We start from the raw sequence: 16,464 nt of genomic DNA, 5'->3' as shown, positions 1-16,464 counted from the left end.
TTTATTCATATTTTATTCTATGCCCTTTGTAGAGGACGCCAGGGCTAAGTTATTTAACAAAAAAAACAGACATGAAAAGGCATGTAGGAAAAATAAATAAATAAATTATCCACCAATCAGTTTTTAGGTTTCAGGCTATTTTTAACCAAACTTTGCACAAAGATTGCTCAACTTTGCTATGAAAGATGCGACAAAATGATTATGCTACTGTACTTTATGGAATATTGTTTAAAATGTCTATAAACTGGTATTCCCATTCTATAAAATGTATCTATATATTGCATCTAATTAGCATTTTTATGTGTTCTTGGAGCAAACCATAATGAATAAAGAAGTGCAATAATGGAATTGTAATTAGTATAATATTAAGAAGATCTCATATTTCACAGGAATATTAATCTATCATTTATTTCCATATTTACTTGTTGTGTTTCCCCAAAATGGCTGATTAACATGCTGTTTGTCCTGGTGTCCTCTACAGAGGACATGTATAAAAATTATGCCCTGTTTCGTAACAAAAAGTCAAATTCCGATTTGATACCCCATAACATTTTATTTAAAGATATTTATTAATGACAAACTATTTAAAAATTATCAAATAACTGTAAAACATTATCATATTTCCCCTAAGAGTGATAAACTTGATAATTCAGTCAATATCAGTTATATTTAAAGACCAAGGAGAGGATTGTGAGGATTTATGATCAAACCCCCAAACATTTGTGCTCTATGCAGGACATCCAAATTATGGCATTTATGGTTTTAGACAAATTCACTAAAATATGATTTCCTTTACAGAGAAGTGTATGCCTGGGTCCCAGTATATATATATATATATATATATATATATATATATATATATATATATATATATATATATATATATATATATATATATATATATATATATATATATATATATATATACATATATATATATATATATATATATATATTATATATATATATATACACACACAGGGACGTCCTATATATATATATATATATATATATATATATATATATATATATATATATATATATATATATATATATATATATATATATATATATATATATATACACACACACACGTCCTTTAAACATATGTCAAAGAAATGTTTTTAAAATACACAACTTCCGTTACAGGAAATCTTTTTAATAAAAGGCAAATTAGAAATTAAATAAAAGGCATAAATGAGGGAAATGAATTCGAAAACTTAATGTAAAAAATAAAATAAATATCCAATATATCATAAAAAAAATAGTAAAGCAAAACATACAATTAAGGATTTTCTAAATTATTACATTTCTCTTTTAGAACTTTCTAAATTAAACTTTAATTAAATTTTTTCATTTTAATTTAATTTAACTTTCTGTTTTATCACCTTGCCGCGCCCCCTGCAATGACGTCTAAGTCACCTTGTTCCCTGATTGGCCAGCCCACCCCTTTCGGTCCCGCCCACTGTGATTCCGTCATCCTCCCTCCTCAGCGACGGGGGTTGGTTGAGTCCGCGCGCTGGAGAAGGAACAACAGACTGACAGACAGCAGCGCGTCGAGGGAAAGATGGAGCAGCCCACTCTCGCCGTGGACTTCAATTTCTTGTTAGCTACCGACTCCTACAAGGTGAGCAGAGAGCCCCCGCCCGGCCCGGTTTGCTGTTGTATACCGGTGAACCCGTGAGTGACAGGAGAATGAGGGAAAGTGAACGAGGAGTGAAGGTTGTTTCATCCTTCAGGCCGTTAACGGTTGAATCGGTGTCAGTCAGGTCGGTAGGCCGAGTGTGTGTAAGGATAAACGACAGGTACATCTGCATCGCTGTTCTACTGAGTAGAATATGTGAGTTTATGTCGGTAATAACGGATAACATACAAAATGAGAGTGTGGATTACACCTAAAGGGCGGGAGTCACGGGCCCTGGTGGGGTATTAACGTTATTTCTCTTCAAAAGCAAAACTGAAAGCGCTTGGTTTCTCAGGAAATGAATGCAACGTTAGCCTCCTGCTGATGAGTGTGCTACTAACCTACTAGATCTAACCTATTAGTGATTATACGTGATTTAATCAAGAACAGCACCGGGTTGACTCCATTTCAGATATTGCTGAAATAATCCGGTTTCAGAATGCAACAGATTCACTGTAATTGTGGTGTAAGACGATGCGATGTGTTTTATGAAATATTATTTATATGCTTATAGTCTGGACCGCAGTGTACATTCTGATGTACGTTATATGAATATGACATATAGTAGTAGCCCATGTCCTGTGTGTAGTGCACACATAAGGCCTTATGTGTAGTCTATCACTGTCATTATAATATACCAAAGTTAATAATTGTGAAAACCAAAATTAGGCTATAATAGATTTGTATGACTTTTTTTTTTTTTATAAATATCTAAAATACAACTCACAACAGACCCGGAAGAGAAGACAATGCTGAATAAAGTCGTTTTAAAGTTTTTTTAACCAAAATGTATTTTCAATGTATTATTCATTATATCTAAAGTGCTGTGTGACGTAACAAGATGCTGAATCATGTGCAAAAACTATTTGAGTCCTTCCAACATACGAGGCAACCAAAGTGATTATCATTCGGTTTAAGAAATGAAAAAAGCAAGTATTTTATAACCATTATATCTTTATTAAATCTTAAATTTTTAATTGTATGCCGTTTTTACTTTGCCGTCCTGAAGCTGCTGCTCAGGTCTTTCACTTTTCAGTTTAACCCAGTGCTCTCTGTCCTTGGCGTCATTGACTGCTGTTGTGTCTGTTATGTTGTGGATATGGTCTCATCTAGGTTTTATCAGTGTTTTCTTTCACCAGTGCTGCTAGAGGACGGGAGTGGATGCCTTTGTGTTTTATCCTCCCACCACGAATGTAATAGGATTCTCGTGTTTTGCATTGAGGCTGATGACACATTCATTTAGCCTTTTAAGGGATGCTTCATTACTTAAGGATCCTGCAGATGTCAATGGAGGGAAGAGATCATGGGTGGAAAATGGCTGGTTGTTCATTATTTACTCAGTCAACACTACACTCTATTTTCCGTGTGTCTTTTTGATAGTATGTTGATTTTCTGAGACTTGTTTTAGGAGTGTGTCCATGAGCTCTGCTTTTGACCTTGTGATGCTACTCTTGACGTTTAACGGTCGGCATTTACTCTCCATTCAAGGTTATGGCTCTGATAGAAACGGGGTGAAACTGTGGAATCAAGTAGCTGTAGTACAAGAGGCAATGAGAAGGAAGTAAAGGTGACACCAGGAATGAGAAAGGGGTTGAGAAATGAGAAACGGTCTAATGCTCTGAGTAAATGAGAGTATACGATTGTTCAGCAATCATATATAGTTCTCTAGAAACCTGAAGAATAAGTGTTCAGAGTTCAACAGCAACCATCCACTCCCATGAAGCTTTGCAAATGATATAATGAATGGGTGACACTCTCAAACTGTGCTAGAAAAATAAAACAAACATAATCAGATTGGGAGGAAAGTTCTGTTTTATACTTCAAAAGTTCAGGTTTAATTCAAAGTGTTGCTTGCCTTTTATTTGTAGTTGCTTGTAAAAATGTACTATCAGTTTCTGAATAAAAATTCAGCTCTTTTGTGTACTGAAGTACAAATGAATCTTGTAAAGGTTTCAGATTTTATACTGTACCTTGCATTAAGCATAAAACATTTTTAATAAACATCAGATAAACATACTTAATGTTAGTTAATGTTTTCTTTTCAGTTTACAGTCACTCTTCAGTTGCTAAGCTGAAAGTAGAAAAATATCTAACAGCTGTTTAGTGGGGAAAAAAACTACATTCAAATTTCACGCTGTTTTTATATTTACAATTTTATATTTAATCATAGTTTTGATTTGACTAATTCTTGTGTAGCTTATTTGCTCATAAAGTTTTGTACTTCCTCGAATAGTTTGCTTCGCATCAAAGCTGTAATGTGATTCATTTTAGAGCTCGATTTATTGGGGAATCGTTTGAAACCCCTGTGGAGAAGAAGAATAGGAAAGGTCTGCTGCATGTATAATGTTGATTGACCAGTCGATACGCACATCAAGTTTGGCATCAGAGAAGATGTTTGCTGGGTTTGTGTTAACAATTCTATCTGGTATTGCATCTTTCCTCCTTTATCCTCAATTGTCAACATCACAATGGCATGCTTATGTTGTCCAGGAGATTTTAGGCATAACTGACTAATTGGTCCGCTTGGGAACATCGGATCAGGTCTGGTTAAAATCTGGCTTGTTCAATTTTATAACCGGTTTACAACGTTTCACTTTCATTTCAGTTTGCCACACCATAAAATAGCTTCTTATACAGCCTCCGTGGCCTTGATCTGAAGCCTACTCTGGCAATTTCGTGTCCCTTGTGCACACAGCCAGTTGTTGCGCATGCATGGACCACATGCACCTGTTCCAGAAGGGAACCTCGAACTGCCCTTTGAGCCAGAGAGGGAAAAGCTGCCTGAAATTTGCTCTTGGGGTGCAGGGAGTAACAACAGTAGCTGTCAGGCAGGATAACCATGAGGGTGTAACCTTTCTCAGGCTGGCCTGTATGCAAGAGACCAGCCAAAAAGTGCCAGGGAAAGGTCATCATGCACAAAATATAAGTGAGCTTGGTAGGTTGTCTTTGATATCTTGTGTAAGTGTAGTCATGTTGTCAACATAGGATGTATTTATATCATAACTCTTTGAAGAGCAAGAGGGCAAACAGGATTATTTTACTCTTTGTGTATCTATATAAAAACTAGTGATGTGCAATAAATATTGGCTGATATTTAAGACGCATCTTGTCTGTAAAGCCGGTTCCGTAATTTGTGTGATTTCACGTGGAGCTGCCTTTACTACACAGAGCCGTTTGCGCAGCTTAACAGGGCACAACGTAAATGCTGCTCCACGTGAAATCACGCACGTTTAGAGATTTACCGCTGATTACAGAACCGGCTTTAAATGTGCATTAAATATCGGCCGATATTTATCGTGCATCCCTAGTAAAAAAAAAAAAAAAAAGTTGCTTGTGCAAAACTCACTATCACGATTCTAGAATCTTGTTGGTTATCGCAAGGACGTTGCTAAAAAAAAGCATTCAACAAATAAGTAGCCTAGTCTAAATAACTACAACCTTTTATTGCACATTTGAGTGCAGCACTCCATATTCACAAGTTCATACGTTTGATTAGAAATTGTTTGGGTCTTTTTTTCTTTTAACTATTAAAGCTGAAAAATGCAGTTTCTGTGGTTCTAGTGTTTTTGCAAACACTCCTAACACTTTTATGATTGTTCTTATCTTTACAAAAATGTCCTATTTTATCTAGGGCTTGACAGTAAAGATTTAACATGCATGGCAAGAAATTGTTTACTCCACAAGTTTGGGGTAAACATTTAATCAGTCCTCCATCTTGTATTAGCACCACCAATATTTGCCCTTGTTTAACCCCATTTTCTATCTCTGTGTATTTTGGCAAGTCTAGAATACTTCAGTATATTTCAGTTTTTAACTCGGACACTAGCGTATACGTAAAGTTGAATGTGCAGCCTTTCAAAGTATACCCCATTTACACATGCACTGTAGAAAGCTTCATCTTTGTTCAGCGTTTGCTCTTATTTTTCTCCAGAAAGGTAGTGAAAACATCACAGAAGTAGTCCATGTTATTCCAGTGGTTCAACTTGAATTATCTGAAGTGATGGGAATGCTTTATAACAACTATATTCAGTATTGTCTTTTCCAACGCGCGTTCACAAGAGCTTCTTCTCAGGTCCACGACGTGACATGCATGCTTAGGCTTTCTGTGGAGGAACAGAAACCTCTCAGATGTAATTTAAAATATCTTCAATTGTGTTCCAAAGATGAATGAAAGTCTTAGGGTATTGGAACAACATGAGAGTGAGTAATTAATGACCGAATTTTCATTTTTTTGGTTTACTGTACCTTTAAAGCATCAGTGTTGGTAGATCAACTAGATCATAACCAATAACCGTCTGATTTACAGAAAACTTTGTGGACTAAGATGCACCTAGGCTTGTTGACATCCTTACCAAATCACAGCTGTGCCAGAGGATGTTGTGTTGTTGTTGTGTGGATTTTTCTATTTATGAATCGTAACATGTTGTAATTTCTTTCTTGCAGGTCACACATTACAAACAGTATCCACCCAACACCAGCAAGGTGTACTCTTACTTTGAGTGCCGCGAGACGAAGACAGAACCTACCAAGCTCAGAAAAGTCAAATACGACAAAACTGTCTTCTATGGGCTTCAGTACATTCTCCAAAGATATTTAAAAGGTATGTAGGATGCGGCTGAAAGCATTGATTTGAGTTGCAAAATATAATAATATTTAATAATATATTTTGGGTCTGTTCACACTCAAGAATGCAGCCTGCTGTAGTCAGTTCTCTCTTAAGCAGCCAGAAAAATAATAACATTGTTTGTTCCAACAGGAAAAAAAATTACTTTCTCATGATGTAGCCAGTGTTAACTGACCAAACTCGATGGTAGAGTTCTAGGCTAAAAAAATAGCGGTTTGAGGTTAAGTCTTGTGACTAGCAGTCTGGTTTGAGTTTGAGCAGTCTCATTTTCGCATGGAGTTTAGTCTGTTTTTACATTGAAAAAGATTTCATGGTGCGATAGAGTGAAGGCTTTAAAAGTCGTGTGATAAAATTAATCGAGACAATTGAACATCTGCTCTCTCACCCACAAAACACAGCTTCCCGAAGCAGTCCTGGTCACAGATTCATGCATTTATGGTAGACTAATAAATACCAAAGTTGCACTACTTCTGTTTCTGTTGTTGTCTCCAGTTTTTTTTGCTTGAATTTTACTACTATTTCCTAAAGAAGCGCAGATGTCCTTAGATACTATAAACTTAGTTCCCATCTGTAAGTCACAGTATCTAGTAAATTAATACATAAATATTATTTTTGAGGATACTGTGCCTTTAAGACAGTTTGTGAAATCTTTGTAATGTACTTTTGTGAGAAAGCAGCAATGAACTCATGGAAGAGTCCCTTAATGCATTAAGCAAGTATGTTGGAAAATGTGCAATTACTCACAAACAGTGACACAGTGTCTTTTTATACATGAATTGTTCAGCCACTTCCTTGAGGTTTGTGTTATTTCTCGTCTCACAGTTGTCCCGTCTCTTTTTGCGCTCACAGGACAGGTCGTCACAAAAGAGAAGATTCAGGAAGCAAAAGAGGTGTACAGGGAACACTTCCAGGATGACGTGTTCAATGAAAAAGGATGGAATTACATTTTGGAGGTATGTTGAAGCTCATCTCTGTGACATTTCTGTATGTGCCGAATGTTTTAGGGATCATTCGTCAGAGATGTTCAGTCACGTCACTTATGTTGCATCTCTGCAGAAATACAACGGTCACCTGCCCATCGAGATCAAGGCTGTGCCGGAGGGAAGCGTTATCCCGCGTGGGAATGTTCTGTTCACCGTAGAAAGCACAGATCCGGAGTGCTACTGGCTCACTAACTGGGTAGAGGTGAGGCATGACCCTGAACTTAAACACTTATCTAAAGCGACTCACTCTACATTCTAAGTTTACATTTTGTCAGTATGTGTTTAATTCCCAAAGGATCACATATAGATGACATTAGTTTCTAGTGGTCCACCGATATATCGGCCGATATTTGGCATTTTCAAATATCGGCTTCGGCCGATCAGTTTTTCTGCTTGGCCGATGTGTTCGAGACTTTTATTAAAATTTAATTATATTAAAAATGAACAGATTTTTTGTTATGTATTGAACATTGTTGTTGAGTTCCACTGATTTAGAAAACATAAAGGTAACATTATCCATCTATAGATGGATAACATGCATGAAAATGTGTCTTATATTGTATTAATGACTTGTGAGTGTCTAGGAAAGATAAAACATTATTCAGAGATCAGTTTTACACTACATGCAATTGTTGTCCAGCAAAAGTATGTTTGAATTAAAATTAGAAAATCAAGAATCAAGTCTATTCTAATGAATTCAATAATAATAGAATAAGTAGGTTTTTTTTTTTTTTTTTTACATTTTTACAATAACAAGACACTATGGAATATTTTATTTTCCCCCCTAAATTATGTGTTTTCTGTATAAATACTTAAATATTGAATTCCATTGGTATTTCTGGATTCAATTTGAGGGGTTTAATTACATTTTAATGATAAAAATCATGTCTAGTTACTAATTAGTAAATTAATTATTACTGATGATAGTATAAAAAGTTACTTTTTTTCACAAATTCAGTGTTGTTTTTGTATTCTGTTTTATGATTTATGAGCCAACAGGAATATTTAGTAAAAAAATCCATGGAGATTATAATTCCAGAATCCTTAAAACTACTAATTTTTTCTATACGATGTACTTGTTTTCTTTGTATTTATTATTAAAAACAAAACCTGCACTAGACCAACCGAGACCTGTCACAGAACTAACATATTATTGCCCTGGTTTTGATTTCCTCTGTTGTCCTCATTTGCAAGTTGCTTTTGATACAAGCTTCTGCTAAAAGTCTTAATGTAAATTGCATTGCCATTTTAACCATTTTGTAGAGGCAAATTGAAAGAGGAATTATTCAGTCATGATAATCTAAATTCCTTTGGCACTGTATATTAGCTGCGGGACACAGATGTAATGAATCACTAGTGGAGTAAACAGTAAGGTGCGCATTTTGGCAGCACAATCCTCATTTGGTTCATAATTCAGAAGAATTGTATATAATTGGGCTTGTAGTTGACATTTTTCTCTGTAATTAATGACTACAGTGTTTTCCAAACATGTGCAAAAAGTGATATGTCATGCCACACAACTCCCTCGTTAATATTTACCTTCAAACCTGCTGAATCATGCTGACAGTCTGACATCCACGTATACAGTCGAGGGAACGATCGCTAGCTTTCCTTCTACTCTCTGCATTTTGAGTATCAAATCAGCTTTATTTGAGTGCTTTTACAGATGACTCGGAGGGCTTTGAATGTATGGCAAATATGTTGTCATGCTTAGCTGGTAAATTTAGACTGTGTGTGTGTGTGTGTGTGTGTGTGTGTGTGTGTGTGTGTGTATGTGTGTGTGTGTGTGTGTCTGTATGCATGCCCTTGGCTCTCAGTACACACTGTCTTTACATATCTATTCTCCAGTGATGGCAAACACGTGTCTACTTTCTTTATGATGATTCAGGCTTACAAGTCGCTGAACTCTTAATAGACTTCTCCGACTCCGAAGACGACATTTTACTGAGAATTAAAGTATTTAATATTTCTCTTAAACCTCCATCCTTTGTGTTGTTTAGGTGGAGAGAATCTCTTTATTTGTGATCGTCACATACTGACACGCTGAATCATAGTTTGGCTTTACAGGCATGTAAACAAGTGACCCTGGCACTGAAGATAATCTCTGACGGCAGGATGCACATCTGAGCACAAACACAGATTTTGGGCTGCGCTGATCAGACTTAATGACATTAAGTATAAAGTTTACTTGCTGGAGGTGCTGAAAACCCACAGATCAGTGTGAGAAAGCTGTTTGGATCACTTTGCAGTCAGATAAATTCGGACTAGCTTGCAGATGAATCACTTCAAGTCCGTGTTTGTTGGTCTAGCTTCTTTATTCACACCAAATTTCAAGTGTCCAATTTGAGTAAAAATGGTTTTAATTGTATAAAAATTCAGCGTGACAAATATTTTTGCAGATTTGTAATTAGTTTAGAAATCTGTTCCCCCCAAAAAATACATTTGATAGCAAAAAAATTAGGACAACCATATATATTTGATATAATTTAAATAATTTATTTTACTCTAAAAATAACAATTTGTCATATATATAATACATACATTATATATAATACATTTAATAATAATTTATTTTTATTATATTGAATTAATAATAATTTTTATTAGTAATTTGTTATGAAGTACTCGATATGTAATTTAAATAATTTATTGTAATTTAAAATCAAAATTATGTGTAATTACTTTTATTAATGTAATAATTATTACTTTTATTATAATGAATTAATAATAACAATTATTGTTATCATTACTAATTTAATTAATTAATGTTAACATCTTATTAGGTTTCATCAGTGCATTTTTCTTTTCTCTTATTTTCGATTGACAGTTGTATTAGGTTATTTGAGCTATTGACTAATGTATTCTGGTTGTTTTTAGAAATTGGAGACTTAATGCCCACTTTTCATGATCCAATCAGTTCCTAATGGACAAAATCAAATCCCATCCAGCATTTTTTTTCACTGAATATCATGTATCACTTAGAAAATGGGTTGTGACTTTGATTGACAATTAAGAAATGAGGATAGTGGAGGTTTTATAGCCAATTCAGAACAGAAAACCCTCCAAAACAGTGATTGCATTAAAAATCACTGTCCAAGAATCTCACGTCAGATGAGTTGAGTCCATGTGATTGGGACACTGGGATGTTCTTGTGCCCAAAGAGCGCCAGATCCTAGCAGATTATATGTGCAGTATGATAATATTGACTTGACCGGCTGGTCTTCAACAAAGCATTTCTGCCTGACATCCTCTTGTTTGAGTCCAGCAAACCCTGTGTGCAGTCGCTGTGTTGACACATTCCCAAAGCTCTCGGCTCACATCGAGATTCAGGTTATTTTTGGATTCAGGTTCAAGCTTGACTACACTCTTTTGTTTTTGAGTTCCAAGATATTTGTCACTTTCAGATGTGACGATACAAGACGAGGTGCATTAGGGGGGAAACTCACAGGAAGTGTTCACACATGTATGTTTATAGCTGAGGAAACTGTTACAATGATGGAAATTTGTCTTCTCAACAGACTATCCTGGTTCAGACCTGGTACCCCATCACCGTCGCGACAAACTCAAGAGAGCAGAAGAAGATCCTGGCCAAATATCTCATGGAGACGTCAGGAAGCCTGGAAGGACTGGAATATAAACTGCACGACTTCGGCTACAGAGGGGTTTCATCACAAGAGGTGACATTTAATGTGTTGCTACACTAGTGCTAAAAGCTCAGAGAGACTGTTTACTGTTAACCAAACCCTACAAATCTGGTTTAAGAACATGCTTGGAATGTCTAAGATGAAGCTCTAACTCAGAAATGTCATAGCATTTAAATTGTAAATACCAAGATATGTATACATACCGTGCACATGCTCCATCCTGTAGTCTGATGGTTTTGTTTCTGCACTAGCTGTGCGTTTTAATTATGTTTCCGTTTCAGACGGCTGGTATCGGCGCATCTGCACACTTGGTAAACTTCAAAGGAACAGACACCGTGGCCGGGATCTGTGTAATCAAGAAGTACTACGGCACCAAAGACCCGGTTCCTGGTTTCTCAGTACCAGCTGCAGAACACAGGTGCAACAACTTGGAGCTAAGAGCTTGATGATAGTTAATCACATAGCTTTAAGGAATCGATCACTCAGAAGTAATGTGAACTTGCCTGGAAGGTTTCCTTTTACTCTTTAAGATGATGTGGCCCAATGCATTCTGGTTAGCTGGTGCCGCATCATCACACTTCTCATTCCCTGCCCTGTACCAGGAGCTGACAGCCCCCTGTCACGTAATTAGTAAAGACCAGTGTTTCTTCTCACATTTGCAATAGTTTCAGTAGTGCTTTTGAAATGTAGTCGTTTTGACATGCAATACACTGTACAATGCTGCCACCTAGTGGTAGATATCAAAACATGAAACCATTCAAGTTTGTGCAATTTTATAATATAAATTTTGTATATACTATACATTTTTAATTAAAATAGTGTTATTTTAACCTGTAATGCTAACACACAATTGATTTGCCAGAAAATTGCATAAGATTATGAATATTTAATAATAGTAATAATATATATAGTTTGTCTGTTATTCTGTCAGATAAGCTATGTTGTTAAATGTGAATAATTAAATGTATAATTTTTTTTAAATCTGAAGTTAATTGCTGGAAAAAGTTCTTAAGCTAATAGTGGTATTAGTGATAATAAAACGGTGTAATAATAATAATAATTGTGTTTTTTGTGTTGCAGCACAATCACTGCCTGGGGAAAGGACCATGAGAAGGATGCTTTTGAACACATCATCAAGCAGTTCCCGTCTGTCCCCGTGTCTATCGTCAGCGACAGCTACGACATCTACAACGCCTGCGAGAAGATCTGGGGTGAGGACCTGAGGGGTCTGATCGAGATGAGGAGCGCAGACGCCCCGCTGGTGGTCCGACCAGATTCGGGAAACCCTCTAGACACAGTGCTAAAGGTAAGCACTGTTGCATCAAAAAGCATATCAGCTGTGGCTGGCAGTTGATTAATCATGCTTTAATATTATATTTTTTTCATGATATGGTTGTGTTTGTTTTTTTACGCAGCTCGTCTCAAATTTTTACTTCGTTTCAAAGCGTAGAGTGATATGCATGTCCATTAAGTCTATTAAGTCTTATTTTCCAGGTCCTAGAAATTTTAGGAAGGAAATTTCATCCAGTTGAGAACTCTAAAGGCTATAAGGTGCTTCCACCCTACATCCGAGTCATTCAGGGTGACGGTGTGGACATCAATACTTTACAGGAGGTGTGTATGTTGTCCATCTCACAACAGAACCATGACTGTATGGTATACGAGCTCCTGAGGGTTTAAACTCGTCCTGTACCTGTTTTATTGTGGTATACAGATTGTGGAGGGCATGAAAAAGCACAGATGGAGCATTGAGAACATCTCGTTTGGCTCAGGAGGAGCTTTGCTGCAGAAAGTGACTCGAGATCTGCTCAACTGCTCTTTTAAGTGCAGTTATGTGGTGACGAACGGACTGGGCGTAAGTGTCGACTAATGGGAGGGTTTTAGCAGTGACTCTATAGTTTCAGTGCAGTTACATGCTTCATCTTTATATGCATATATGTGCATTAAGAAAATGAAGCTATTTTTGAACAACTCTTGTAATGTCAATGGTGATTCTCATAAAATATTCTCATTTTTAACACTAAAAATGTAAATGTTGATAACGTAACGTAGCATAAATTAATGTAGATTTCAGCACATGTGATGTATAAATAAATACCATATATATATGTACATCAATATTGAGAAAATAAATTTTTCATTAATATGATGTTATTAATTTCAGGTAAACGTCTTCAAAGACCCTGTTGCAGACCACAACAAGAGGTCAAAGAAAGGTCGCCTCTCTCTTCACAGGACGCCTAGTGGAAATTTCGTTACTCTGGAAGAGGGCAAGGGTGATCTGGAGGAATACGGAGAGGTACATCACTAAAAATTAATCCAAAAAATGTATTCATTAAACACATTTGACTTCATACAAATGAGAAGAAGAATATTTTTTCACTTCCAAGTCCTAATCGAGTTTGATCCTGGAAGTTTAAAATATCTTAAATGATAGAACAAAGGTATTAACTGTTATTTTAAGAGGTCTTAAAGAGGTCTAATGTGATTTAATAAACTTCAAAAGGCTAGGATTTAATTGAATATTCTGCATTTTCAGAGCAGTTTGCAACCAATGAATTATATGCATTTATTTACTGTTGATAAATTATTAAAATGTTATATCGTAATATGTTATAGATGGATGTGTATTTTATCTCCCTCATTTGAACGAGCAGCTAAAAGTAGTTAAACACTTGGCATTTCAAAATAAGAGTCCTAGAATAGTTTATAATTAAAGTATAATAACGTATAAAATATATAATAAACTGTATCTAACATTTAATTTGACATTAGTTCTTGTTGCTTCTCTGAAATAGTATTATTTAACATGCTTAGATGCTGTTAATTGGCTTTTATTAAACACATAATTTCAGCAAAATCCAATATCGTTTAACCTATAATTTTTACATATGTATACATTAGTTTCAATACACATGCATATTTAATAAAACATGCTTTAACCCTGTTTTGCAATCGAATGCATACTTTATTAATGATTTAAAACAATATATTTTTTGATATTGTGAGACACTGTAGTAATTTAGTTTGATTTTAAAATCCTGATAATTGCATATGGTCATCTTGCGAGTTCATTTTGACTTTTTCCTTTGTCCCCTCGCAGGACTTGCTGCACACTGTGTTCAGGAACGGGAAGATTGTGAAGAAATACACCTTCGATGAGGTCAGAGACAATGCCAAGCTGAAGGAGAGCGAATTGGAGGAACTGCTGCTCTGAGCCTGTTTCCCATCAGCCCTCTCTCTGCCCGCACCCACCGAGAGACGTGAGGACACACAGTTACCCCGACGTTCAGTGTGCAGAGCTGTTCTATGTTTCTGTCTACGCTTCAGTGTCTCTTTCTAACGGCAGATGAGAGCAGTTATCATGCTATTTAAATCATTTAACTCTCTATTTGACCAAGTGTGCTACTGATCACACGTCTTTGCAGGAATGGAGACGTTTATGTGTGCGTATACCGCGAGAAGATTTCGCTTAGCTTGACTGTAGGACTGAATGGTAATCGTTCTGTGTTTGTTGAATGTGAATGTTGTGTGTAGGGTTTATCACTTTATTATAAAGGATTGATTTATTCCTTTATGCAAAGGAGACGGCTGAACTAGAGGGATACTTTCGTTGGCCTTGTGTTTATTTTATGTTATTTCTGGTTTTAGTTGAATAATGAAACCTAAGAGGGCATGTTTAGGTCAGATTTCCACCTAAAATTAAGAGGACGAAAAAGAGAAACTTCATTTTGCATAAAGAAATTAGCATTTTAGCATTATTTTCATGATATTTAAGGACATCTTACCACCAATACCCATTACTCTATTGTGTGCCGATATTTTTATTTTATTTTTACAGTAATTTCAGACATTTTCAATGGTAATTTTCATTAATCGTTCTCTGGAAATATTAAATTGTTACTGTAAATTGTTTAATTTCCATAAGTAAAAAAAAAATCTAAATCAGCATAAATTAAAGGCTGTACAGCAAACATACTGTGTAACTAATGAAATAAATAATAATAATAATAATAATATATATATAATAATATATATATATATATATATATATATATATATATATCATGCCATTGCATTATAGTAGTAATGGGAATTTATGGGCTTAATTTAAAAGTAGGTTTTGTTTCCTTTATGCAAAATATAATTTCATATTTCTTTGGATTTTTGGGGTGAAATATGATTTAGACGTGTTCTTGACAGGATTCATCTAAATATAATAGACTCTTTCAGGTCTGGGGAGAACATTATCCAGATTTTCCCAACATGTTAAATGCTACATCAATGTAAACCTGACATACTTAAGTCAAAAAAAAAAAAAAAAAGTTTTTTTTTTATATTACTCACTACAGCTCCTTATTTGAAAACACCAGTTTTAATAAACAGTGGGGATCATTTTAAAAGAGTTTAGTTTTACTGTTTTCTATACCTAGTGTTCCAAACTCCAGATTCATAATTTTTTATGGAATAAATAGCGCCAGTTACCGTAGTAAATATCCACAGTCAGAATAATGTGGCCAAACTGCCTTCTCTCTCGTATATATCGGCGTTGGTGTTTGTTTTGAGAGCTGGCTTCTTATTTGTGCAAGTAGAGATCTGTTTTTATTTTTGTCTAATGTCTATTTTGTACCAACAGAAATTCATGTATCCGTTACGTTCTGTGGAAGACTGATGTTGCTCACACAGTTTCTGGCATGTGTGTGTGTGTGTGTGATGTGTGTGTGTGTGTGTGTGTGTACATGTTTGATTGACAACACTTATAATTTCAATGATGTTTTTATGTATATGTTGGGTCTCATTTTTCTTTCAACCTCTTGGGATATTTTAAAACTGATGCCATTTTGACAGGATATTGAAACAACGACAACAGTGTATCCTGAAATTTTGCTGAAATGTTGTTATTATTTCTTTTCCTTTTTTATGGAATAGCGGAAAAGATGAAACCATTCCCTTTTATAGCTGCTGTAAGGACAGTAAACAGTTTCTCAATGCACTAGCCTTCAAACTAGTAATGAATCACTTCATTTTGATGACGAATTTAAAACTGTGTAAAGGAAAATTCGTGTTAAAGTTTCAATAAAAAGCAATATCATACGGATTTGAGTTTGGGTTTTATTTCTCCGGATGCAGTGATCAACACAAGGTCATTTGTTTTTAAAAATAAGCTGTTTGGTAGCAGCAAAATGTACATACATTAAACTGTATTACGAACTGATAGATTATTTTTTATTTGCGGTTTGTCTGTAGATAACCGAATTATACTTTTCTGCCCCAGAACAGTTAGCTAAAAATTATAAAAATGTATTATTAATACTATATATATATATATATATATATATATATATATATATATACATATATATATATATATATATATATATATGATCACAAAAACAATAAATACAATAAATATAAGTGGTCAAAATATTTATACAGTACAGTATTTATATAACCGTGAACTGTTGCTGATATCTAACTTTTGTGGTCACTGAAATTATAAAAAATGCCCCTGAAATATGTAAATGTAAA

The 16,464-nt window shown here is 35.0% G+C and overlaps 1 protein-coding gene across 1 annotated transcript; it reads left to right on the top strand.

The window, feature by feature from the left end:
* Positions 1-1,486: 1,486 nt before the first annotated feature.
* Positions 1,487-14,936, top strand: LOC113101511 (nicotinamide phosphoribosyltransferase-like). The gene is made up of 11 exons (XM_026265651.1): positions 1,487-1,627; positions 6,128-6,284; positions 7,158-7,261; positions 7,365-7,493; positions 10,810-10,968; positions 11,217-11,353; positions 12,016-12,241; positions 12,430-12,549; positions 12,650-12,790; positions 13,100-13,234; positions 14,039-14,936. Exons 1-11 carry the CDS (start codon positions 1,568-1,570, stop codon positions 14,150-14,152), a joined length of 1,482 nt encoding a protein of 493 aa, XP_026121436.1. The 5' UTR covers positions 1,487-1,567; the 3' UTR covers positions 14,153-14,936.
* The last annotated feature ends 1,528 nt before the right edge of the window (positions 14,937-16,464 follow it).

Source organism: Carassius auratus, unplaced genomic scaffold (assembly GCF_003368295.1).
Source record: "Carassius auratus strain Wakin unplaced genomic scaffold, ASM336829v1 scaf_tig00217606, whole genome shotgun sequence".
NCBI lineage: Eukaryota > Metazoa > Chordata > Actinopteri > Cypriniformes > Cyprinidae > Carassius > Carassius auratus.
Note: the sequence above shows the minus strand (reverse complement) of the source record. Positions and strands in the feature narration are given on the sequence as shown.